The 27,626-nt window shown below is 45.0% G+C and overlaps 1 protein-coding gene and 1 long non-coding RNA gene across 6 annotated transcripts in view; one reads left to right on the top strand and one right to left on the bottom strand.

The window, feature by feature from the left end:
• The window catches only part of ppp1r12a (protein phosphatase 1, regulatory subunit 12A), a 41,623-nt gene that overhangs the window by 1,405 nt on the left and 12,592 nt on the right, over window positions 1-27,626 (top strand). For all 5 annotated transcript variants that reach the window (XM_035621022.2, XM_035621013.2, XM_035621041.2 and 2 more), the window contains exons 2-10: window positions 16,431-16,561; window positions 19,225-19,343; window positions 23,338-23,497; window positions 24,003-24,147; window positions 24,246-24,320; window positions 24,419-24,510; window positions 24,639-24,799; window positions 24,958-25,076; window positions 27,245-27,469. In XM_035621022.2, coding sequence (XP_035476915.1) covers window positions 16,431-16,561; window positions 19,225-19,343; window positions 23,338-23,497; window positions 24,003-24,147; window positions 24,246-24,320; window positions 24,419-24,510; window positions 24,639-24,799; window positions 24,958-25,076; window positions 27,245-27,469 — 1,227 coding nt within the window. The remainder of the gene's footprint in view (window positions 1-16,430; window positions 16,562-19,224; window positions 19,344-23,337; window positions 23,498-24,002; window positions 24,148-24,245; window positions 24,321-24,418; window positions 24,511-24,638; window positions 24,800-24,957; window positions 25,077-27,244; window positions 27,470-27,626) is intronic.
• LOC118292292 lies at window positions 24,142-27,478 on the bottom strand. The gene is made up of 3 exons (XR_004786871.2): window positions 27,146-27,478; window positions 24,936-25,137; window positions 24,142-24,839 (listed from the first exon to the last, which is right to left on the bottom strand). It is a non-coding gene; the product is annotated as an uncharacterized LOC118292292 (long non-coding RNA).

Here is a 27,626-nt window from a genome sequence, read left to right on the forward strand (position 1 = left end):
AGTGTGTGAAGCCGAATGCTTTGCTGTTTCTGGCTGAAATGCTAGCCGCCGCTAAGCTAACTATTTGCCCGCTAACCACTGTAGAGCTACGTACACTACTAGCCCATGTACTTCCTAGAGCCATAGAATGAAAATGGCAGCCCGTGTTGACTCTCGTCAGCTGCTGTCCGATGTATGTGTGAGGCTTTTTTTGAAAACCAAAATGGCAAATGTCTGACTTGTATGGTTCATTAAAAACATCAGAGCACTGGTTAAAATAGTATGTTGCCTATAGAGATGATCCAGTGATGTGTACTGTACTTACAGTAGATTATTTTGCTTTAACAGATCGTTCATAGTAACCTGTGTGTGTGTGTGTGTATACATATCTCAATGCAGTTTATGGATTTATTCGTATTGTGTACAGCTCCATTGAGTGTGTGCCGTGCTACAGGTATGACCTCGTCTCTCTAGCAATCACTGTTTAAGAAATATGCATTATGAAGATGTATCATTAGGATTGATAATATCGAATCATGTGACATTTGTTCACATTGTTGTATGACAGTCAGTGTCTTGTCAGTCGCGTCAGTTTTTGTTTTTGTGACACTAGACATTTCCGAGTGACCCCTGCTGGATTTGAACCTAGGGCTCCTGGGGTGAGAGGTCACACCAGGTGGTCAATGGTAAAGAAATATAAATAGTTAGTAATTGCTTATGGTATAAAAAATTTTATGGCACCAACAGACTAGAACATTTGTTTGAAGTGTTCAAATGATCGAAGGATTTAACTGAAGAATTCTTAAATTAAACGTTTAGTGCGTGCATAGATCTCCGGTGATGTCACCTCATTACTCACAGCCGCATGTCTAGTCTTAGTAAGCCTGTGTTCTCGTGTTTACATCACCTTGCTACATGGGGTGTTTGTTGTCCAGGGCTTGGCTACGCTCTTGTAAAAGCTTTTAAAAGCGAGTTTTTCCGGAGATAGGTAATTCGTTTTTTAATCTTTAAACGGTGAATTACTTTAGATTTTTGCACTTGCAATCCCTGTACGATGTACAGGGATGAGCGAGAGTGAGGAAAGAATTTGCAGTGCTGCTCTCCAGACCTGACCATCTCTGGACGAGGGGCTGGTGTGAGGGTGTTTGTATGTGTGTCTTTGTTGTAGACCAGCATGTGATCCCAGGGTTTGGGGGTCTTGTAAAAGGAGTTGAAGAGGGCAATACAGGGGATTTCTCTTTTGAAGCGCCAAACCCCAGAATTGCAGCAAGTTGCAATTAACACTCAAGATGACGTTGTCTTCCTCATGTGAAATGAACAGACTTTCGGTCACCTGCAGTTCATGTCACTGTCATGTAGCGTTTGTTTCCTTAATAAGCCTGAAACATCGCAGGTCATTTGGGCAGTTTAATTCTGTGCAATAAACTGCTTATTCCGTGCTTGACTGACCTCTGACTTTGTTGTGACGTGTTGTGCGGTTACACGAGGGCTCACTCCTACTCACTGGGCGCAGCATTATCAATCCCGTCGCGGTGACCGGTGCAGGGTTATAAATACCTCCGCCACAAGTTCTCCTAACTGGGTTTCAGGAGATGATACTAAGTTTGGATATGACTCAGAGTCTGTAGCTCTGCTTTGTAGTGCACTCCTGGCATAGTCTCACTTGCATATAGGCAAGAGGTCGTGTCTCTTATGAGTCCCAGAACCTTCTGTCACTTAAAAAAACAAACATGATCTGTGTTGTAGACCTTTACAGGCCCACTGGTGTGTATGAGCGTTGTTAGGCTGAGGTTTGAAGCGTTGACCTGTAATAATATGTGATGTCTTTTGTAGTTTTAAAATCACATTTACATTTCTTGATATATTAGACAGAAAGCGAACACAGACTGCATGGACGGTAGCGAGGAGGATGCACACACGTGAATGAGGGGTCCAGTAGAGTAGACAAGTGGAGATTCCAGATCCCGTCGGCTAAACTCGTCTCGGAGGGGTAGCATTCCAAGTCCTGTCGTCCTGGCCCGCGCATTCTTCAGATGACAGTCGCTGGAAACCATGGCAAAGCGAGAGGAGAGCAGACATTCCTCAGCTGTCACCTAAACCCCTCCCCTCCAGTCAGTCTCTCTCTCTGGCTCGCCTCTCCCCGTACGGTGCCAAGGCGAGGGCCCAGCTGACTGTCGCCGACTGAGCTCCATCAAGGCAATTAGTGTGGAGGTAACCAGGGCTTGTCGCCTCGCACATGAAAATCTCCGCGCTGACCTACACCTGAACCTCTTTATTTTCCTTTTTAGCATCCAAGACCTTTTCTGATCCCCCAGGACCAAGGTGACAGGACTCAGCTCAGCTTAGCATGTCAGAGCTGGGGCATTACAATGCCCGTGCTCTGTTGACATTACACACCCTCATTATGGCCCTGAAAGTCTATGAACATTATCTTGCACTGTCTCCATGACAACGACTCAGGGAAGGTTGCTAGTCACTTGTGTTGGTGGATTTGCATGTGCCGAGTGGGAGTTGCATAACAGACTGAGCAGAGGAAGAGAGAGAGAGAGAGAATCTTTGGCCTTGGCTGGCAGTTTGAAACGAGAAATCCACATCATGAGTCTTGTAATGGAACAATTACAGAGCACGGTGAGGTGGCCATGTTTCTTTCCGGACCGGCATCAGTCACATTAACACATTACATAATGCTCGTGGATATTACTACACATACCCCCGACCCTGAGATTCTCAGCTGTGCGAGAGAGAGCGGCTTGCGGTCGGGCCGGGAAGAGGAGCAGAGCAGAAATTGCCTCCGACATCGTCCCCGTCTTCCTGATTAGAGGCATCGTGGCGTCCTCTTACAGACCCAGAGCCTCCTGTGTCTTTCTGCCCGAGGGAGAAAATCCCGACATCTCATGTGGAGAGGCCCCTGTGTGCTGAGACAGGCCAAACATGTGTGCATCACATCACATTGCATTACAGAGCCTCCGTGTAACACTCACCTGTTTTGCTAGTCTACACACTGGAGATGTAGGTTTGTGATGTAGCGGGAAAAGAAAAAATCTGTCGCGGCCTGTACAATATTGCCCAGATCTGAAGACTGTAGCATTAAAAACTGCATTGAGTTACATATTTTGAGGGTGAGATATAATGCACATGTGTTAGTTTTTCAGCAGCTTGTGGAGGTTGTAGGTTGTTTACAGCACGTGGCCTAAAAAGGAGGAAGCAAAATTAGCCCAGATGACAAAGCAGTGCTCTTTCACACGTGGGCTAAACTAGGACGCCGACTGAGATCTGGTACAGTAATACAAAACATTGTAAATCCACTTTAAGGCAGATTTAGGAGGGAGATGGATGCTCCTTTCAGAAAAGGGAAGATTTTCGGATCACACATTTGTTGTAGAGATTAGAAAGATTAAGCACTTTGTATTAACTTATTGTTGAATAATAAGGTACCTATTTTTCCATTTGAGTATCATCAAGTAGTAGTTCTTTACACATGGCTCTGTTGGCGACAGGATTTAGCCTGATGTAACCAGCTGAAGAGTTGTTGGTGGGTAGATGGGCTTCAGAGTTGACATGGTAATAAAACTGCATTTAAAAATGAATGCCATGCCATCTCGCCGCGCACTGGATATCTATGGATTTTTGGAAGCCGTCTGCTTTCACATCACTTTTCTTGCAAACGGCTGCACGTGGCTCTTTTGTTAAGGCTTCACGCCCGTCTTACAGTAGCACAGTAGCCATTCATGCATTTCTAACACATTGCAGAATACATTAAAAGACGCAATTTAATAATTCATAGACTGGAATCTAGACAGTCTAGATTTTATTGTTCTTTGTGTAGCTTGTCCTCTTTTGTGATAAGCTATTGTCATGTTTTGGTATTTTATTATGGCTAATATTCAGACGTAATTACTGCTTGAGTTATGATTATGTACTTGCTGCCAATGACACATCATTGTTTGAACCTGGTCAGAATCCTAAACTGACAAATCATAACATCATTAGCTTGTATTCTCATTTCTCCTCATGGTGCCATTACTCATGATTGTGATGAACGATCAGCATCGCTGTAGCGTGGAAAAATATTACTGCATCCTGATATTATGAAACAGAACAGGTCCGGCAGAGGGGAAACTGTAACCTATCATCACACATCTTCTGTTTGAGTTCAAACATTTGGAAGACGAGGAGAATGAAAGCACGTCTGGATCAACATGGATGACAGCCAACCAAACCACGACACAACAGTAGAAACAATAGTAGTAGTAGTACGATAATAGGTAGTCGCACAGAAGTATAGATCATCCAGTGCAAAGCTGAATTCCAGTCTGCGGTGAATCAACGGAGTGCCATTGTAACATCGGACGCGCTTCAGGGTTAATTTTAGAACCCGGAGCCCTGGAACATGTATATTTTACCTGTGTGTAATTGGCACGTCTCTCCTTTGTCAAGCGCTGACCTCGCTCGCTTGTTTCATTCAGCCTCCCTGTGTCAACCCCATAATCAACAGCAGGAAGTCGTCGTGGTGTTTTTTTTGCACGCCGCCAATGCTCTGCAACGCGCCAGGTCATCTGCTGATTGTGACACGTCGATGTTGGTTTTTCAAGACGCCATTGTACGACTTTGAAAATAAACAGACGCTGGCGTGTGAGCTGGATGGCTTTTTTTTACCCAGGCCAAGGAGGTTATGTGGTTCGGTTTGTTTGTTAGCAGGATTACTCAAAAAGTTATTGACTGATTTGCGTGGAATTTTAATCAAAGATGGGTTGCAGGCATTGTATCAGCTCATTACATTTTAAGAGGGATCTGGATCTGAATCCTGGACGTTTTTGGATGTGAAACAGCACATACGCGTTTGTGCAAGTGTTTTTTTTTCTTCTTCTTGTTGGAGTCAAATTTACTCGTTAGCTCGGATGCAATGGGACCAAAAACTGTATGAAAAAAACATTTACAGCAACTCAGTATATCCTGCCAGGGAACATACTGTAGATGTATGGAAATTGAATTTGTCCTCAGTGGGTTTTTTTTTTTTTTTTTTTAATCTCAATGAGATATGCATTAAATGTTATTCTCTTAAATATATTACCTCTAAGACTGATTCCAGACTGGATGGATCCTATGCATCCCCAACACTTTTTGGAAAAAATCACGTGATAACACACATGCATAGGTGAAATGCCACAGGCGTCCCCACCAGAGGAGCGAGAAGTATTTCAGATGAGCGTCGCTGCAGGTTGGAACTGGTTCACCTGGGGTCGTAAGGAGAATTCCTCAGCAGAGTAAACCTGCTGCCACGTACACAAGTGTGCCGACTCGATGGCGAGGCTTTTGACACACGCTCACACACACGGACTTGACCTTGCTCAAATTTCTCTGTGGCGGTCGGACAAACTTTTTGTCCCTAGAGTTTTTGCCTTGTGAATTGGTCAAATGAGACGTCGGCCTTCATGTGTAATCTCCATTTTTCTGCCAGTTGTGTTTTAAAGATCCTTTACCCATACATCAGGTTCAAAAGCTGATTTAAAAATATACAACATTAATAATTACCCTTTTAGTGTAGCATAAATTGGTGAACCATCCTGCCATGTGCCATAACAGATTAATGACAATCTCCATCTTCTCTGTCTGCCCCGACTCTTCCAAGCTGTTGCATAGTATCGAGCTGCTGTGAGATGTTTGTGTGATGACTTCAGCTTGTTATTTTTTTTCTTCTTCTTCCACCCCGTGTCTGTCTTTTACCTAAGCCAGGTCCTCTTGAAGCCGCCCCGCTGTTGTTTGCTTGGCGGCGGTCACATGCCTCACGCTGAGTGTTTTTTTTATTTTTTTTTATGAGCTGTTTTTGAACTGAAAACACCTGGACGCAAGAGACTGTGTGAATTCCACAATTGTCTCACAGAGCAGCGTGTACAATTAAGGCAACGAGCGAGCGATCGCGTGTCCATTTGTTGTCTGCGTTAAAGGGCGAGGTTACATTCTTTACATTTATTTCTCCAAAAAGGACTCCGTCTTCCGCTGATGTAATGAGGGATCGAGGTGAACGTAGTAATTAAGCTCATTACGCACAATCTGTACAAAGAGATGCAGAACATGATATCCTTTACATTTTTATTTTAGGGAATTTCCACTTGTCCACCTTAGGGCTCATCTTTCCAACAGTAATGATTCCTCCTTTTTGCTTTTCAGTAATTGTTATTGGTAATGAGTATTGAAATCACTCAATGAGACGAGTATTGTGTTTCTCGTTTCCACACTCGCACGTAAAAACTATTGTACCCATCCAACATTGCCTTTAAAAGCTTACATCAGCTGATAAGATAATGAGCTAATACGTCTTAGCATCTCTAAATGTCTCGTTCCCCCTTTGCAGTTGATTGGGATTGATTTTTTTGTTCGCTACGATCCACGAGTGGCCATGAGACTGAATGAGCCTGTTTAGCTTTGATGCTAATGCTATCCCATTAGCGTTCTTGTGAGTAACTGCATGCAAAGTGAAACTCCTCTCGCATATAAATAGCAGCGTGTCAGTTAATGGGCCTAGACCATGACAGTGTTGAGAGTGCTCTTTGTGTTGCTGTTAAAATGGACTTGCATAATAAGTAGTAAGGCAGGAGCTGGCGATTTTCCTGTTTTTAATAATCACAAATGTTTTAAGATTGTTCTCATGCCAAATAATACATGATTCAGCTGATTATTTGGTGAAGGAAGATAAGGGGACCTGCGCTGACATCATCTTTTCCCTCTGCTGCCATAAATATTCTAAATATTATTGTCTGAGTGTGTTTAATAACCTTTTTTTTTTTTAAATCATTCAATTTTAGGAGGAAGATTAATTGCTAAATAATAAACTCAGTCACAAAGTCATCAGTGTCCTCTGAGACGATATTCCATGTTTTATAGAGCATAAAAGTCAGGTCACTGAGTCCAATCAAGCCGATATGCTAATAGACTGTCATATGAATAATTAATGAGCCAAAATATTCAAGCTGCTGTACAGAGAACAAAGCGTAAAGCCAAGTGAGAACTGCCCTGAAAACATACAGGAGACTGCAGGTGTTATACAGATAATGTTGAGTGAAAAAATAATCATTTCTGTTTCATGACAACCACCTTCATTAATCACAGTATGGTGGTTAAACACATTTAATCTAAAGCATATGAACTGAGAATTTAGAAAGATTGTGCACAATGTTTATTCGCCTCTGGGTCCTGTGCTGTACAGTATGTTTTTAAGCAGCTGAAATGGATTATTGATCATTGATGTTTGGCCAACCATCAAATATAGATTTGTCACTTTAGGTTGTTTGGAGGATGGTTAAAAAAAAAAGATGGATACCCCCCTCGTGCTGTCCCTGAACATCAGTGTAAACCGGGGTATTGTTCGTCTTTCCCTTGCTGAGGTGGTTGTGGTCGGAGGGATCAGGGTGTTGTGAGATTTCAGGCCAGAGAGGAACAGGAAGTGGCTGTTTATTTTTCTCATTTCCTCTTTGAGGCTCCACTGGTGAGCCTGCGTATTCCACTGCTCCCTCTTCTGTTCTATCACCAACGCAAGCCTGACATCGAGACATGTAAACATACATACATACATGCATTCTAATTTTTTTGTATGTGCCTTAGTGAATTAAATATTCCTCATGTAGAGATTGCTAGTCTTGGAAAGCAAGTAAACGTCAACATATTGACAGTTGCAACTTTCCAAATCTACTGTTCACGTACAGGTTATTTATGCCTTTGTACACGTCGGTGTAGATTAACTCTGTACACGTCAGATTTAGTCCTGGGTCTTTGCGTGACAGTGTTGTGGTGCGATGCATAGCTTTACACCGCTGACGATCCATATTGGATGTGCTGGTAATGGCCATAAACTGGTAGAATGCCTGCCGGGCAGACCCTGGCATCCACGCTATCCATTTAACCTCATTGGTTCGGAGCCTGTTGCCGTGGACGGTGACATAATGCCAGTACACTCGAAAGAGAGAGGAGGGGTGGGGGGGGGGGATTGTATTCTGTGGTCCATGTTCAATGCCTCTTTAGTCGAATGACAGTGACTGCTGACTGAGCTATCGTCTGTCCTCTGTATAGTAGCCTCCACATAAGGGTTCTATTATATGGAAATATCAACAGAGGTTGTATTCTACCATCTCTCCCTGGCTATCTGACCTCTCTTGCTACCCCCCTCCCACCCTCTCTCGCTGGTGCCCCCTCTCGCCTTTGGACCCCTCACATGGAAACAAAATTGGCTCTCAAGTGGGGCTATTGTTTTGGCTGCTGGGTGAAAACATACAGTTACAATCTCGCTGGCCTCCCCCCCCCCAATCCCGGTCTTCTTTTTCCATGGGAATCCCAGGGCCTTATATGGTCGTCCTCAGTAGCTGCAGCAGGAGCGGCGGCGGCGGCAGCAGCAGCGGCAGCAGCAGTAGTTAGAGTACTGAAGGCAAGGTGTGTGTGTGTGTGTGTGTGTGTGTGTGTGTGTGTGTGTGTGTGTGTGTGTGTGTGTGTGTGTGTGTGTGTGTGTGTGTGTGTGTGTGTGTGTGTGTGTGTGTGTGTGTGTGTGTGTGTGTGTGTGTGTGTGTGTGTGTGTGTGTGTGTGTGTGTGTGTGTGTGTGTGTTTTACAGCTCCCAACAGGACTCATCTAGTGGAGGGACCCAGCTGGTCGCCCTGCAGCGCTCTAACCCTCCCCCTCGTACCCTCTGGCCTCCTGAACCCTGCCAATAGCACAGAAGCTGTGAGCTCTTTGTCTCAGGCGTAAACACACACATACACAGACACACAACACCTTACAGTATGAACCAGTCTTTCTTGCAAATACAGTTTTACTAATCATCAAGTAATTCCTTTTCGTTTTACTTCATTTTCCCTTTTTCCCCCACCATCCCTCTCTGTGTCAGGGCTAATCTGTCTACTACACATTTACACACACACACACACACACTCACGCTCACACATGCAATCCCAGATACATAACGCTCACATACATGCAGGCGGTAAGAAGGAATTCCTTTTGTGGAAGTGGCTGCGCGCCTCTGAGCCGATGACGTAGCCCGATGAGGTGTGGCCAGAGCGCCGATGCCTGAAGCCCCAAGGCTAGGAGTATTACTTATCTGGGAATTTCTCCACTGGTATGCTAGTCCAGGGCCTTGCTGCTTACTGGTTGCAGAGAGAAGTTGTATTACTAGAGGGGGGGAGGGAGAGAGAGAAGTAAGGCAAGAGAGAGAGGCCAGTTGTGAGCTGCTACGTCGTCCATACTGCTTCTTTATATGGGAGAAAAACTGGTCTCTCCCTGGGAGGCAAAAAAAACCAAAACAAGTTTATTGTGGATGCCTTAAAGTTGAGCGCCAGTCCAATGAAGGAAGCACCGGCGGATAAAGACAGAGGCTCGTCGGTGCAGCTTCCATGAGAGAAACCTCACACCGTAATGCACAGATAATGTTCCGGCTTTCCTGACAGACACGAGTGGGATTCAGCCGTCATCCACCTCCGCACAGAAATGACTGCACACGTCACACTGCAGAGGAACACCGGAGAGGTCTCACTCTGAAAGGACGAGACGATTTTGCGATGACCGCAAAGCGTTCGTGTTTAACGGAGAGAATGAGCGTGACATCACCTCTTCTCTAAACGCCGCGTTGTTGTTTTTTCCTAAAGGGCACAGTGTGTGTTGTGGTTGTGTCGGTGCTTTGATCCCAGCCCAAAGTCCTGATCACAATCGAAGTGAGAGTCGGTGACTCAGGCCGTCTGTGCGTTCGAGGGTTCGAACAGCTGTTCCAGAGCTAAACAGTTTCCCCCTCTTCACCGTGATAATCCGTTGCTGTTGCTGTTTTACATTCAGCGACTAAAGCATAATCCAAAAGTCTTGTCTCGTTGAATTAGAAAAGTTCAGATGTCTTCATGAAAACTGTCGACAACAGACGCCACTGTGGATTATCGAGAGGGATCGGCACTTTGTTACTGAAAAGACGTGTCGCCGGCGACGAGTTGAGAATATTGCCCAACACTCCGAGGCTCCTGAAAACGGAATTCCATTTGCCGCCGTTGGCAAATAAAGGCTGAACCTGAACTATGTGCACAGCTAGAAACTACCAGGGGTTAAATGACTTTGGGCTTTTTAACTTTGCAGACCTTTCACATACACAACAAAAAAAACTTATGTAACACATTAGATTAGATGGAAAACTGAAAAAGCATAATATGTCTCCTTTAAAGCGTTGCAATTGTTGTCTGGCCTTTATTGCGCCCAATGTTTTTCTTAGCAGAAATGTGCCCACATGTCAGACGGTGATAAGGAGCCTTTACCAAGTACATGTCTGCAGTGGGTCAGGTAGAAAACAGCATTGGCTGCATTGACGCACATATAGATAAGTGTCAAACATGCTACACTTAACGGATGCGGCGTCTCGTACAGGGCGTTTTGAGAATGGGTGATGCGCACAAGTTCTTGTCACCGAGTTGTAAGCCGTAGAAAGTTTGGGCGTCACAACAACGGAAGCGTTTTCTGCACGGTGCTTCAGTCGGACATCTGAGGGGTGAAACTAAAAGGAAGTCAAGGAGGGGAGGGGTCTTCAAGTGTCTCCTTGATGTGGAGTGCTTCTAAATTAAGCTTGGAGCTCGCTGCACGATGGCCCACTAGATAATAAAGCTGCGCTCCTTATACACTCAGTTGCTTTGCCCCGCTGAAGACAGAGGCAAAAATATGAAATTCTGTAATTGTCATTATAAGTTTCTTTGGTGTCCTGGCTTGGTTTTATCATTAGGGTGTCATCTAGACTAAATCTATTTACTCCAACAGTTCAAAATCAACTAACTGGGTCTTGTATTTCTTTTCTGCTAACTATATCTATTTTTTGAATGACAACATAAACTAAATATTGTAATAAGCAGCAATAGTGGTCACAATGTGTGTCCCTTTTTTTTTTCTTTCTCTCCATAAAAGGTCGTGAGAATCGCTCCGATAGCGGTTAAAAAAGTCGTGCCTGCAAGATGTTTAAAAAAATAAAGATGGCACCTCGAGATGCCCCTTCCCAACGTTGTCTCCCAGTGGTTTGCTTTCCGCGCTGCCTTCGGGGGCAATCCGACCCAAACCCCCGTGTGCTTTAAAATGAAGTCCCTTTCTCTGTTTATTTATGTTTCTTACAAAGGCCCGACGAGGCCTGAACCCGTGTTCTCTTTTTGGCTTTGTTGTCACGGCGACGGAGCAGGCTCTCTTTTCTTTAGGTGCGCGTCACGGGCACATACTTGGGCCGCTCCGAGGACGGGCTTAGCCCATCTTCTTCTTCTTTGCGGCGCTTTTAGGGAGTCTGGGCTTGGATTCCTCCTTATTATTTCAGGATTAGACCGGCGCGTATGACGGGACACTGTATTCTCTCTCTCTCCGTCTTTAATCTTCTCTGTTATTTATCGCAGCTGACCTGCTCTGTTGATGGGGCCTATAATCAGTCCCGCGTGGATGCATTTAATTGATGAGTGTGTGAAGTAGGAGATATGTTCCTGCTTCACTAGCAATGTTAGAGGTGATTACATGTTTCCAATACCAACTGTATTTGTGTTTTCCAATTTAAGCCCTAAGTGTTTGTGTGTTTTCTGTGTCAGGTGCTCCACATTAACTTTGGCTGACTAAGGCGACAGGATTTTCTTTTCCTGCTCTTTCACAAAGTGCCACTTGAAGGTTAGGTTCCCTCTTGACAAATACGACCGACCTTTTTAAGTGACATGTGCCCGATGTTTGTTTTTCAATCCACTCCCATCGGAGGACGTACAATTTTTTTTTTTATAGATTTTTTTAAAGCTGATGTAGTTTGAAAAGAACACGGTAAGAGCAGGGGCGGAGCTGTGTTGTGAAACGTGATGCAGAGTTTTCCGTCGCAGCCCACAGCAGGAGATCCTGCTTTTTTTGGAACCTTTGACTCCCATTGACCATGTTTACATTTTTTTTTTTTACCGGTTCTCCTTCTTAGCACGTCACACTCACAAAGCCTAAAGGATAAATGGCTCTTTACAGAAGTCAGCCACACGCACAATGTACATCAAAATCTATCGACCAAATCAAACGCAGCATCCTGCGTCCATTAATTTGGTTAGTATTTGATTTTTATTCCTCCTAACATCCACTTCCCAGAAGCCTCGGTTTCCATTAGAGAGAACATTTACTATCCCGTTGGCCTGTCGAGCAGAATGTATGTGTGGCGGCTCACAAAGGAGGGAGATGGTAATGGAGTAGTACGCTGTTCCGGAAGTCCTTTCATTATTTACCTGTAAATTACCAATTCGATTTAATACATATATGGATATTTTGTGTTCCTGTCCCACTATTGACAATTTTAAATCTAATTTAGACCAACTTAAATCTCAGGTTTAGTTCAACCTGTTTCCTTATTCTGTCAATATCCATTTTTTAGAATTTATTTTGACGTCTGTCACTTCATTTTAATCATTATTTTTGTTTTTTATCCTCACAATTTTTCTTCTTTTTAAAAAATCTACAATTTGTTTTGCTTTGTGTTCCTTTCCTGTGATCATAAAGCACTGTGCCTTTAGCTCCTGTTGTTTTTAAAATTGGTAGCCTCGTCTTTCTGACCAAAACAAAGGGATTGGTAGTTAATCATAAACAAAAGCCATGGATGCCAACCCGAGCCTCCTTATCAAAGCTCGTCATAAAACAGGTCATGCAAAGACCAAAACCACAACTGCAAATTGATGATAAAGCTGCTGATAATCTACGGTCAGACCAGTCTAATTATAGATTAAATGTGTGATAGATGTAGGTTACTTCATATTTCTGTAATGTAGATTATTGACAGCTGGGACATAAGAGGACCTTCACCCTCCACTGCTTGTGTATGTGAGGGCGTAATGCATGCAGTTTAACCTATAACGTCAAAGCATATAGCTCACAATATTTCTGTCAATTATTTCTAACATAGTTGGAACGCTGCTTTTTCACACTTTGACCCGCCCTGCCCGCAGGTCATAGGTCAACCCAGGCCTCGCTAGTGAGCAGAACTATGTGGCTTAGTAGCTCGGTTTCACACGGCTGTTCTGGAGACTTGCTCATGTCTCGTAGGCCCACATTGTTCCTATTTAATATTTTAAAAGTTATTACTGACAGCTTGGATCATCTGTAATGCAGATAAGCCACAATGATGTTGACGGAAGACTCGTGACGCTTGCCTGTGTTGTTGAGTCGAGTTAAATCAATTCCCGTCCATGAATTTGTTTGTCACGCTACATGCACATTCTTGTTGCACTGATTTCCCTCTTGCTGTCCAATCAATTGGTGCTGAAAAGCAACTATTGTCAATGAACAAATCAAACGTTTGAGAACCAAATGCTTTATGTTACTAATAACATGTGTTATCCCTGTTTGTTCATTTGGAAGCCACAAGCGGAGGCGTCCTACATTGGACGGCATCGGACTCTTTTTCGAAGAGTGTCGTACGGCAATCTCCAGTTTTTTGACTTATGGTGCCCGGTTTGAAAAAAACATTGCCCAACCCTGTTGTGTATGTGTGTGTGTGTGTGTGTGTGCGTTGCCATCCATATGTTGTTGCCGTCATGCTTAACAAGGCATCCTCTCTTCTCCCCCTCTCCGACGCACTGGACAAACAGGTTTAAAAGGCAACTTCTCCGCCTGAGAGTTAGTCATTACATATCGGAGCACTTCACTGCGAGCACAGCACAGGTCTTTAAGTCACCTGGGGGCTGATGATTGTGAGGCATTAGACAGGATTAAGCCCACAATGTTTCCTTATATAACTTCAATTAATAGTCATCTCTTCTACATCTGACTCACTCGCTCTGCCTGCAGGCAGATCAAATCAAGCATTCTGTCTTGTTCGATTCATACGAACCTGGCAGTGAATGCGTCTCCATACGTTAGCACTGGCAGATCCTACGATACTTTCTCCCGACTCGTCTTCTTTATCCTGTCCCTCTGGCCACTTCTCTACACGGGGCTCTAACTCTGGCACCTGTCAGGCTCAGACAATTACAGCCATTAAGAGATTACCTGTGTGGGTCTCCAGTAGCTGCGGGGAGGAGCCAGTGGAGGAAAAAGGCCCTGCATGGTGACGATTCCCGAGGAGGGAGGTCACAGCAGCGGCTCTGCGTTCACCTTCAGGGCCTTGTCTCCTCTGTTCTTGGAAAAGGAGAAGACTTTGAAGAGATAATAAGTGCTTGGCCGAAGGGGGAGGAGGATCTGAGATGAGCGGCAGAAAGTTTCGACTTTGTACAAAAAAAGAGAGAAAAATGTCCTTGACACACCATGCCAATCTCAAAGAACAAGAAAAGGTCAATTGATTAAATGTCGGCGCATACCACCCTACATCTTCTGTTTAAGTTTATACTCTGTGACTTCATGGGGGGGAAATAAGTAGTCGTGTGTATGTTTGATCCAAAAGCAAAACTGCAAGACGGGCCTGCAATTTTCCCTCCAATGGAAATCGTTTTAAACGAGGTCTAAAGATAACTAAACAGGTGAAGTCACTAATTCACTGCCAGTCAGACTGCTTGCTTTCACTAATTGCCTCGCTTGACAGATCAGCGCTTTCAATAACCTCTTCTTTATTTTGAATCCCACAAGACTACGGTATAATGAGTCTCTGGAGGACTTCACACGTGAACGTGACCAAAGAGTAATTGCGTGTGGACAAAAATTATTGACCAATTCTGTTTATAATCTTTGATTGTCCCCATACTTATATTTAATGCAATGAACCCACAGGCCGACCTTTTATTGATTTTCTAGACGTGTCATTTTCACATGAAGATGGCGTCCAACTAAGGCCTGGTCATGATGAGACTGTGGCTCTTTCAGAGTAATAAAATCAGATGATCGCACTCCATCTGTACCTGAAGACACTCCGTCAGAGTCCCTGAGCACACACACAACCAGACCACATCGCGCACACACACACACACACACACACACACACACACACACACACACACACACTGTCAGATAAGCTCAGCGAGGCCATTGCAAGGTGCTCTTCATCTCTGGCCATGTACGGCGTTGCAAGCGGCCCAAATTTGGACAAGGATTCCAGCCAGATAGTCGTGTGCCCTGAACGTGAGGCCGCTGTGTAATCATGTGTATCTGTTTCCCCATGTCAACGCTCTTGTTGTCATAGCAACCCCAAAAGAGAGAGAGACAGCGGGAGAAGGTCTAGGCACGGTGTTCAGTGATGTGGGCAAGAGGTTGGGGTTAAGTTTGGTTTTCAAAATTGGTCTCTGGTAATTTAAGAGCTGTTATTTCTCTCTAATGATCATTTACAATAGTGGATGTGATTCCATGTGCTGGATTTGCTTTTTCCACTTAATGACTTTTTTTCTGAACGCTGCTGCTTTGTAGGTCACCTTGTTATGTGTCCTTTTCATGTAAGGTAGCGTCTTCACCTCGGGCCTGTTGTCTGTGTGTGTTTCTGTGTGCTTGTGTGTGTGTGTGTGCTTGTGTGTTTCTGTCCTGAATGACTCCCCACTGCTGCTTGTCCTCATTTTTGTCATTTGCAAATGTTGAACAGAAATGTGACAACTTGCTCCCTCTCAGGCATGATGTGGCCAAATAAGCTGCTGTTATTCTTTCAGAATACGAATTATATATTAAAAATATATTCAGTATACAAACATTGTGAAATTTGAGGTGTGTGTGTGTGTGTGTGTGTGTGTGTGTGTGTGTGTGTGTGTGTGTGTGTGTGTGTGTGTGTGTGTGTGTGTGTGTGTGTGTGTGTGTGTGTGTGTGTGTGTGTGTGTGTGTGTGTGTGTGTGTGTGTGTGTGTGTGTGTGTGTGTGTGTGTGTGTGTGTGTGTGTGTGTGTGGCCGATCGGCATCAAACATGTCTCACATTTTGGTGGGTGGTCTCCCGGTGTGAATCCCAATACTGTCACTTCCTTCGCAGCATATACTAGAACCGATTAATCGATTATCCAAATAGTTGCCAATTAATTTAGTAGTCGATTACTGTTCAGGATTGGTTTGGATGAAGAGGAAGAACCATCGGTGCAAAGTGAGCTGGCAGGCAAAACGCTCTCACCTTTTTTTAGTTAGACCACGGATGTGAATTTAATTGAGTGATTCATCATCGCCGTAAAAGGGGGAATGTATCGAGTGTATGTGTATTTGTGGTTTGATGTATCACTCCCGTAGAGACATTTTTTGGCCGAGGGTAACGCCAGTCTTTGTGGGTGTAAATTAAATTCTAGTGTAAAATAAGAGTGGCGGCATATATAGGCCCTCCGTGCCTCCATCAGCAGTACAACACTATGTGGTATTTCAAGCACCCGTGTTATGTGCAGGCATTTCGGGAGCGCGGCGGCTGCCAAAAAATTCCCTAGTAATTCTGGACGCATGTGGCAGTCGAGTATCAGATGCAGAGCAATTCTCTCTCCACGCCTGCTATTTGTAGCTATGGCATAAGTTCATGTGCACGCACGTAGACTTTTTCTCACTCCTCTTCCCTCTCTCCTCTCTTCCTCAGGCGTGCATAGACGACAATGTTGACATGGTTACATTCCTGGTGGAGCACGGAGCCAGCATCAACCAGCCCGACAACGAGGGCTGGATCCCCCTGCACGCCGCAGCGTCCTGCGGATACCTGGACATAGCAGAGTGAGTACTACCGACGGGACATCTCCCGTTTCGTAAGGATCAGTCGTATCCTTCCTTACATCCCGCTCTGCATCGTGGGAGAGTGTAACTGCATCGCTCCCCAAAAAAATACGAGCAGTAGGAGTCACTAAAGTGGCTGCATAAAGGTCCAGACACCACTATAGCACTACATTTCGATTTTAAAGAACAATGCTACTCCAGCTGGCAGTCTGCACTGCTCGTTGCCCTCCAAGCTCCCCATTAGTGACCTCTGTCTTAACACTGCTGCGAGCAACATTGACGCACACTCTGGGTTTAATGTACTACTCTAAACGTAGTTTTTTTTAGGGGTCGCGACCCGGCCAGAGCATTAAAATCACAACAACAATGAAGAGAGAATCAAGCTTCCTCCAAAATCGCTTACTCCCTCTCTAAAGTTGCTCGGTCACAACGCAATCCAATGCCTTTATCGGGGACACATCGCGCTCAACAAATGTCAAACGGCGCACGTTTTCCTCTAGAAACCCCCCACGGCGTTCTCCGAGCAATCATTTCCATCGTCGGTAGCAAACAGTTCTCGTCACATTTCGACGTGAGCCCATCTGATAGCTCAGGCACACATTGTCAGTGATGTAATGAAATCTGGGGAGATCAGGGTCAGCCACTATATATCTGGAATTGAGCTCTAGAGTTGCACACTAGTATTTTTCTCCCCCCCCCCCCCCCCCCGGGGTTCGAGTCCTTTTCAGGTAAGAAGACTTGTTCGTAGGGCGCAGAACAGGACACAGAGATGTTATCAGAGGATATATAAACAGCCTGAGGCGGGTGAGGGAGTTTGGTTGTGCTCATTGTTCAGCAGTATCGGGAGTGTGCTGTGACCTTCTTTACTTCTGTGTTACATTACAGGAAACCTGGCTGCAGGTTTCTCCCCACTACTGATGTTTTCCCCCAAAAAATGCCACTGGCTGTAGGAAGATGAAACAGGCCTTTGTCTGCTAGTTGTAATTTGAAACTAAATTAAATATAAAGTGCCTAATTTAAGGCAGAAGTGTGAACTTGTCAAACCTCACCAGTCTTGTGTTCAGTCGGCCTCATGGACACGGCCTCGGCACATCGGCGCTTGGCTAGTGTTACAGAAAACAAGACGTTTTTTGTTGTCACACAGTGAATGTAAAGGTCAAGTGGCCGGCCCTGGTATGAGTCACTAATAGAGTCGGAGAGAGAGAAACTCTGCAGCGCTGATGTGGGTGGTGAAGTCCTCAGTCGTCCCATTTTTTAGTCCCAGCAATCGTCCTTTCACGGCGATGGGAATAGCCAAAAGCAAAGGACGGTAACCGTGAGCCCCCTCGCGTCACCGCAGCCGGCTAATGGCAGGGTTGGTTAGGAAGCCCACAGCGGGACTCTGCACCACAAAGCCATCAATCCCCATAATGGGGCAGAATAGAAAGTCCAATCAAGAAGTTATATATATATATATATATATATATATATATATATATATATATATAAAAAATTATGTTTTAAACGTATCTGCAGACAAGTCACTTGCCATGTGGAGGGGAAGTCACGAGCGCTGAGCAGGTTTCAAGTGGTGTGTTGGCTTAATGAGAAGGACCCGAGTCTCACCACAGATTTAATTGTAAGCAGCTGAAGTAAAGATGTGGAATGGTTAAAATAAAAAAAGATCTCGACTCAAAGCAATAAAGTGTTTAATCGGTGCACAAAGATTTTCTTTTTTCTTTTTTAAACCGTTGAATAATTTATAAGATATAATGCTTTAATGTGGCAAATACCAACATGTCCTCCCCTAAAATAATTCATGACTATCTGTTTTGTTTTAAAACAATCATCGAATCTTTGCATACAGACAATACAACACAGTGTTTCACAGAACAAAAGCAGTTTAAAGATCTTACCCCCCACAGAGCAAAACAACATTAACAGTCACTGATTAAACGCTCTCGTAAATCGTAAAAACAGCTCTATCGTACTCGTCCCTTTATGTACAGAGTAACCACAACTATGAGATGACTGAGTTTTACTGTAGCCCCTGCCATTAGGTCAAGATTTCCATCAAGTTATGTTGCGTTTACACCAAACCTGACACAACTTATTTGGGCGACGTCAACAAGAATGATCCGGTGTCCAAACTCACACGAGTAATGCAAAGTGGAAATTCGCTTCAAGTTTGGTGTGAACGCAGCTTTATACTTACATAAAATGTTTTTTAATGCTAATAAATATGCTTTGCACATGTATATCAGTCTATGGCAGATGTATTGACATGGTTACATGAGTATTGAGAAATTCCAGAACAGATATGCCAAACATATTTACTGAAAGTGTCTTCTCTCTCTCACCTCTGTACTGTATGTAACAACAGTCCTATTAAAATGTACATGTAACATATGAATGGAACTGACAATTATGCATTTTACCATTGTAATTAATGTACTTGGTGGATATTTTTAGTTTGGCCTAAGGTCATTGCTAAAATGGGTGAACTGGCTTAACAGGAGCTGCTCACTGGCATTGTGTCAGTCAATAGTGGCAGTGGACCAAAAACAACAGGCTGAAGCTCCTGTTCCTCAACTGTTTCCTCGTCGGTTAGAGGAAGTGACGCTTCACATCTTGTACTTTTTGTTTTCCCCAAAAAACTTGTTCTTGTGTTTTTGTTGTTGCAGGTATCTCATTAGTCAGGGTGCCAACGTGGGAGTTGTGAATAGCGAGGGCGAGACACCTCTGGACATCGCTGAAGAGGAGCCAATGGAGGAGCTGCTGCAGAACGAGATCAACCGACAAGGTACGGTATCACTGACCTCTTGACCTCTGCCCTCCGGTCCACGCTGGAGCAGCGTAATAGACCCCTTTTCATGGCAGACATTTTAAGCCAGGGTCTGTGTTTCATCTCATGTCAAAAATACTGCAGATATGATGAGGACGAGCAGATTTATGTAACGAGAAAGGAAGAGGAGGAGGGGGGAAGACAACTACTTAATACCAATATTCAAAGTGTTATCTAATCCTGTTTAATGTCAGCATATCTAGGAACAATCCTGACGTCACAAGCATGTTAAAGGCAGCGTTAGCATGTCTATCGCCCCTTGTGTGTTTCACGCATGTACGAGTATGTTGTCAAATGGGATCCGAGTGTCTCATCCACCTGCTTTGTTTTTTCCACTCGCTCGCGGAAAACTTACATAACACAGAGAAGTGATCCAGCTGTGTTTGTGAGCTCCTCTCATGTGATGATTTAAAAACGTAGAAGTCGGGGCCTTTCTATTTTTGGCCGGGGCATTCTTTAGATGATGAAGGGCCCTCCTCCTCCTCCTATCCCCTATGTCGAGAGGCCAAGCACAGACGCGTTTACTGGCCCTGGGCCAGAGGGGTGCTCCTCGGATCATATTCACCAATAAAGCCTGCTCTGCCCTGCTCTGTGGCCATTTCCTTGAGAAGGCCTAACATTTGTTTGTCAGCATGCTGTGAGATTCATAGCATTTACAGTAGATGCCTTTCTGTCCAAGCATCAAACGGCAGCATCGTGTGTATCACCTTAAGACCTGGACCTTATGTCCTGGAGGTCACAAGATGCCGAGTCTCTGTGCTACAAGCATCGTCTCCATCTGCATTGATCAGCGCCGAGTTTAAATGTATTTTTGCAGAGTTGAAAAAACATCAAGCTTCTTGAACAACCCTGAGAAAATAGTCAGTTTGTAAACCGTCAACACTCTTGACAGTTCCAGTTAAATCAAGGTTGAAAGCACATGGCATGAAGTGATAATTACACCGTGCCGTGTGCTGTTTACACGTTACCTCGGGTGTGTTATGTAACAGCGGAGAGAGACTCATCCCGCGCCCGCAGGAACCTCGAGCGTTCCTCTGCCGGGCAGCAGCACCTGTCGGCTCGGATTTGCCGATTTTCCACGATCGACGCGCCGCCTGGTTCGGAGCATCCAGCCACTGCCTCGGCTAAGATCCATCACTAATGCGTATGATCATTTAACTTGAACGTATTTGTTTATACAGACTCGCCGAAAAAACTGCGTTGGCCCGAGGGCGGCTGCAGACGATCCACAGCTCAGGTCTATGTGCCGGAGGTAGCAGGCGTCATTATGCAACTGGCTGTTGTGTAACGCCGCTTGTATGTTTGTAATGTGATTTTCTCCCCTCAAAGAGACACCAGTCACGGGGTTAAACCTGTTACCGAGTGGCCGCGGTTTGCCCCTGCTGGCAGAAGCAACCTCCTCCAATCTGCTCCTTGACCCTGATTGGGTCAAGTGACTGGACGGCCTCTCCCTCCCTCCCTCTCCTCTCCTCTCCTCTCTCCACCAGCTGCTGCATGAATGCTCCGCTCTGTCCCTGTAATGAAGCGAAGGTGGACAACCTCACAAATGCGTCTAACTAACTCTCACATTGTCCCCGTTAGCTCGGTTTGCTGCCGGGGGGGGGGGGGCGACGTCGGTTTTTAGCTTCAGCTCAGAATAAAGCGGGTTTTATTTTAGTCGCCTTTCTTTTGACTCTTCTAAATATAATTTTCCGCCGAGGACGCCGGTGATTGCTTTAGGGTAGATGTTTAATTGCGCCTTCGCCTTGCTCAACTGTAGATTGTGTTGGGGGTAAAAGGTGAAGCAGGAGGCGAGTCCTTATTTGGTCTATTGGATTTTCTCTTTATCTTAATGCTTAAGTAGAAAATGTGCTTTTCTCTTGTATAAAAAAAAAAAAAAAGTCAACTTTGAACTGCTGCCAACTCTTCCACTCGACTCTTGTTCTGTAGTCCTACTTAGAGGCCATTAGGCTCCCTGCTTTTTATAGACTCGCTGTAGGCTACTTCCCAGGAGATCACGGGACGCTGCCCTGTGTGGCCAGCTCTCATTCCCCACATTAACTGCCCTGATGATGAAATTTAGAATACAGTCATGTAAGATATATATGAGCTGCACTTTTCTTACCTGCCGGATTCATATAGTGACAACCAAGGCTTGAATTATGGCATTTCACTGTCTTATCTTGAATAAGTAGAGAGACACTATACATACCAGGAACTGTAGGTTATTTCAATTTCAGTTTTCAACATGTGACACCAAACAAGGCTGGAATCGCGCATTAAAATGGAAAAAGAAAATGACATTTCTTCTCACTTGTAATATTATTCAGTTTGTCAATATTCAACAAAGGTTGTGTTTTTGCAGGTTTTTTTTTTCCTATCCTTAAAAACAGCGACAACATTTGGTTTGCATTACAAAAGTTGCTGCTTATATGAGCAGCCAGCCATTATATATTTTTCCCGATATGACCTCCAGGAAAATAAAAATCGGGTCTCTGGACATTTTCAGGAGATTGTCCGAGTCAGATGCGTTGACAACTGTAGCAAGAATTTCCAGAAACATTCAGGTGTCAAATTTTCCAAATATGTTTGTGCCCTTGTCAGTAGCAACATTTGGATTTTCACATGCAAATGTCGCTCCCATGGAAAAGGTTCAGTGAAATCTTCGCCTGAAAGCAGCTATAGTGCGACATGCGTCCAGTTCCAGAGTCTCTCTGTTTGAAATGACGAATCCAGTTGAACCTAAACTCAGACATTGAGTCATCTTCTTCACATTTGGTTTCACTTTCTACAGCTCGAGCTCACTAATCCTCTTAATGGGCAACATGCCTCGTCTTAAACAAACCACAATATCACTGTGTCCCCCTCCTCAATGGAAGCCTGTGTTGCATGTGTCGGAAAGAAGATAGCTTCTTTTCTTTTTTTTACTCTCATATTTAAGGTTCACGAGCCAATTTTCCAAAACTGGAAAGAGCTGTTTGTTGTGTGTGTGTGTGTGTGTGTGTGTGTGTGTGTGTGTGTGTGTGTGTGTGTGTGTGTGTGTGTGTGTGTGTGTGTGTGTGTGTGTGTGTGTGTGTGTGTGTGTGTGTGTGTGTGTGTGTGTGTGTGTGTGTGTGTGTGTGTGTGTGTGTGTGTGTGTGTGTGTTTTCTTGATTAACAGATCTCGACCTTTCCTGATGCAGATGAGCTCAGGGCAAACTTAACAACTTGAAGGTGTCAGGAAATGAGTGATGGTTGTATTCTTGAGAGTGGAATGACTATGAGATCAGCTGAAGTGCTGGCTCCTACCCCAGAACACTTCACGGGTGACTGTTTACGCAGTCCAACACCGTTAACGCTCAGCTGACGAGCCGACCCGTGCAGCGGAGCGTTCTTCAGACCATCTCGTGTTTTCCGACCAGACGTTATCAGGCCTGTTTTCACTGCTGCCGTGCAGCGTATAGCTCAGACATACTGACCCACTTAACGGCGGGGCCGAGGCCCTGTATGCTCGCAGCCATTGTTTCGTCTTCAAATTGACAGAAAATTGGCGCAGAGCTGTTTCTCACAACACCCTCTAGTGTTTTGAGAGGTTGGCAGAGTAGTGTTAGGTCTGTTTCTCCTCTGGCGAACCATTAAGCGGCAACTGAACGACCCCGATTTGATGAAAGTGCAGGGGTGAATGGGTTGCATCTCATGTAACACACACACACACACACGCTCGTCGCTATTGCTGCGTTATCACAGCAGGATTTAAATATGTGATGATTTATGTGTTGAAATATTTCCGCCTCTCTACTGTAAATCCATAGTCACGGACTAATGTAATGTTTTCCAAACATTCGCATACCTCACTGCAGACGCACGGCGAGAGGTCGTAATAAATATCTCCACGTAATTGCACCTTGTTTGTCGTTAGTCTGCTCTCTGCTTTTTTTTCCCGGCTGGAAACTTGGATGTCACTTTTTCACGGTCTCTCCTCTGTCGCATTCAGGGCTGGACATCGAGGCGGCCCGGAAAGAGGAGGAGCGGATCATGCTGCGGGACGCCCGGCAGTGGCTCAACAGCGGCCAGATCCAGGACATCCGGCACGCCAAGTCCGGAGGAACGGCGCTGCACGTGGCCGCGGCCAAGGGATACGTGGAGGTTTTAAAGTAAGCAGGGTTTTTTGATTTCACAGGTAGTAAAACCCAACACATTTATAGCCTGTTCCATAAAACGCAGCCCTGTGAGGTACATTATATAAATACTGTTTATAGTCAAAAGACACTCGTGAGGACGAGCGTCGGAGAATTTCTTTTGCTTATGTCAAACGTATCTCTGCGTCTGCGTCTCGTCACTGCGTTGTTCCGACGGCGTCTCTGTTAATACACCTCCCCTGCTCGAGGATAGGAGCTGCAGCCGCCCGTCCATCTGCTCTGGGAAGTCGGCCAGCACACTCCACTGCCATAGAAAGCTCTGATATATCTTAACGTGTTTAGCGACCGCTACACACAGGACAGGGATCTTAATGTTTTTACCCGTCATGGCAGATTCCCTGGATAAAATATTCAGGGTTACCATGAGGTTTACGATACTGACGTACTTTTAGAAAGCCTGGAATGTTGCTAATTCTACCAAAAACACCAAACACATTTTGTCCCCTTCTTCATTTTGCAGGCTTTTAATCCAAACAGGGTATGATGTAAATATTAAGGACTATGATGGCTGGACTCCTCTACACGCAGCTTCACACTGGGGCAAAGAGGAGGCCTGTCGGATCCTGGTAGAGAATCTATGTGACATGGACCTCATTAATAAAATGGTGAGTAACCTGACTGTCGTGTCGTGAGTCCTGCGCAGTTGATATTTCAGATAAATATCTTATCTATAAATATCTTTATTTTTACTTCTTTGCCTCAGGGCCAGACGCCTTTTGATGTAGCAGACGAAGACGTTCTGGGTTATTTAGAAGAGCTACAAAAGAAACAAAACCTGGTGAGTCAGCGCGGCTGTCGGTTGTGTAACGATTCTTATCTGAACCAAAATACATGCCCTTTTGTCCTCTTACATATTTTTGTTTCCTTTCATTCCAGCTAATGAGTGAGAAGAAAGATGTTAAGAAATCTCCCTTGATTGAAACGACAACCACAGGGGATAACAACCAATCGCTGAAACCACTCAAGAGGTAAGAAAAGATGGATTGTGTAAAAAAAAAAAAATCCATCGATCAAGAGTTAGGATTATTAAACCACCTTTTACCTTTTGTTCTCTCTCTACTGTACGACTGGCGCTGTTAAATTTGTGCGTTCGCAGCAAAGAAACGCTGCTCCTGGAGCCAGAGAAGAGCATCGCCCCACGCATCGAGACCTTAGAGCCAGAGAAGGTGGATGAAGTGGAGGAGGGGAAGAAGGACGAGTCAAGCTGCTCCAGCGAGGAAGAGGAGGAGGAAGATTCGGAGTCGGAGACGGAAGCAGGTACGGTGCACTCAACAGCTCGGTATATTTTTACTGCAACCTGTTTAAAAAGGAGATTTATTTTTGTGTGTGTTTAAACATCACCACAGTTCAATCTTTTCTCTATAACCCATGTTCCATAATAGTTTTCCTCAACTGCTTTTCCCTGACTCCCCCAGACAAGAGCAAGCCTTCAGCGTCGGTGAGCAACAGCACCACGCCCGTCCCCACCACCGTCACCGTGTCTCCGGCGAGCCCGACCAACCAGGTGACAGCCCCCACTTCACCGGTGAAGAAGGTACGATCGTGTGGCGTTTGTCATCATACACCTCCAGCTGCCTGTCGCAGTTCTGGCACCACTACAGAGAAAGAAAAGCAAAAAATACAAAAACAGATTTCACTCAAATTAGCGAGCGCTCGGATGCTTTTGAAAAGGGGCCTCGGAGGTAATGAAGTGCTGAAGCACAGTCGTGATGTAACCGTGTCACTACTCCCTAAGTAGCGACTGCGCCTCCTCGGTTACCTTGAAGCTACTGAGAAACACTGGCTCCTCCATTATGTGCGAAAATCAATCAGATTCAACATCTATTTCAGGTTTTCTCCTCTTTGAACACTTAATTTCACAGGCGGCTGAAGATACTTGTGAGGGTTACGTGAAGATAGTTTGCAGTTCATACCCAGGGCATCAAACAAATAGTCGTTTCTGAATATGATTTTGATCTCTTCACGTCGTAGTACGGCGAAGAGGCGACGACAAAGAGACTCATTGTCGCTCAGGTGGGACGATGAGTGGCCGGTTCCTGATGATGTTAGCAATTTATCATAAGACTTGTTAGTGACGCCAGGTCAGAGTTTTCTGTACAGAGAAGTACATTGGGTTGATTTAAAAAAAAAAAACAAGGGTTGGTAGGTTTGTTTTTTTCCTCCTTTGAGTCTGCTGCCCTCTCCTGGCAAAATCAGGCGAAGCATTCAAAGCAAAGTGACCCTGGTTACATTTCATCAAGGCAACTTCCTGTTGGAGCTAGGTGCTTGGTGTTTTTGTTTGGGATTTATCTTAAAACTTTAATTTAAAACCCCACGTAAAAGCCTGATATCAGACACCACCTCCAGGCTGCAGCATCATCTCACTCTCCCAAATGCAGCTTGAACAGGAGGGTACGTTCTACAGGGTTCTGTCTTTTTTTTTTTCCTGAATTCTCTGCATCCTGCGATCAGAAGCCACTAGACCTCAGAGATGTACTTTCTTTTGTTCCCCTGCTTTCTCTTGTCTTTTCTTTTCCTTTTTCTTGCCATCATGTTTTTGTTGCGGTCCTTCTTTGAAGCCTAGCGCTCACACATCACAATGTCTCCTGTCTAACAAGAGTGAGCAAAAACCTTAACAGTCTTTTTGACACTTACCAGACGCTTGTTGGATCCAACTCAGAACAGTAATGGTACCTCTCCCTCCCGCCCCTGGTTTGGCAGTAAGCATTGTGCGGTGTGACTAGGCCTTTCAAAAAAAGAAAGAAAAAAAAAAAAAAAAATCTGTCCTTGCTTTAAAGTGTGTTTTTCTTTTTGCTGCTGCTTCTGTCTTATTCTGGCTTTTTCTCTGTCTCAACCCTCTTGTCAACCTCCCTCCCTCCCTCCCTCTGCATCTCTCTCATCCCGGGCTCTCGTTCTTTGCTCTGGTTGGCTTTAGTCTGATTGTATTACTCCCCTCATGCCTGTGGCGGAGCCGGGCTGTCCTGCATTGTGGCGTCAAGGCTTGCGCAAAACTGGCATTTCTCTCTTGCCCAAAAAACCCATGGTGAGGCGTTTGGTGTGCACCAGAGTTGTTCTCTCACCCCACACCGCACCTGTGCACTGACAACGTACTTAACACCCCTGACCGACCCCCCCCCCCCCCCCCCCCCCCCTCCCCCTCCCTCCGCTAACCGCCCCGGCCTGATGCACTTTATGCCGATTGAAAACCTCCCTATCGCCGACTTTCACTCACCGACTCTATATCGTGTTTTCACTCGTACATCGTCAGAGGCACCGTCCCAATCGTGTTTTCACCTCGTGTCTGTGTGGCTTCTGTGTTTTTGACTTCAGTTGCTCGTCGTCTTCTCTAATATGTATTTGTGGCCAGACCGTGTGTGTGTGTGCAAACTCTGAAATCCCAACAGGTTTAAATGAGACTTCACCAACCAATGTTTAAGATCTGTTATAGTAATCGTCTTTTGAGGTTAGCATGTACTCAGGAATATATTCTTATATTTCAGCAGTGGGTTCAGTCAGGTGTGTGTATTTTTAATGTGGTTGTACCTCTTAACTGGCATGCCCTTCCTTTTTAAAATGTCTCATCATTAAAACCTAAAAAAAAGTGTTTTGACCTGATCAACTCACCAAGACCACTAAAAAAAATCCCATTTTTTAACATCCTCATGATCGTAAATGGAGAACGGCGGCGTAGTTAATCCACCGCCTTGCTCTCTTCCCGCTCAGGTCGCTCAGCCTGCCGCGAAGGTCTCCGCTAAAGTTGAGGAGGAGAGGAAGGACGAGAGTCCGGCGTCTTGGCGCCTGGGCTTGAGGAAGACGGGCAGCTACGGGGCGCTGGCGGAGATCACGGCCACCAAGGAGGCGCAGCGGGAGAAGGACACAACCGGGGTGATGCGCTCAGCCTCGAGCCCTCGTCTCTCCTCGTCCCTGGACAACAAGGACAAAGAGAAGGTCGGCGGTCACTCACTCGGACACGGAATGATATGATTTCTTGACGCTACCATGCAATGCTGAGCTTTTCTAAGAGCTTGCATCAAGACTGAAATGCCAACTGAGATAGTTTTCAGTATCATATAAAGCTACTAACACTGGTCCTTTTTGATGCCTC

The sequence above is a fragment of the Scophthalmus maximus genome, chromosome 12, assembly GCF_022379125.1.
Source record: "Scophthalmus maximus strain ysfricsl-2021 chromosome 12, ASM2237912v1, whole genome shotgun sequence".
Classification (NCBI taxonomy): Eukaryota; Metazoa; Chordata; class Actinopteri; order Pleuronectiformes; family Scophthalmidae; genus Scophthalmus; species Scophthalmus maximus.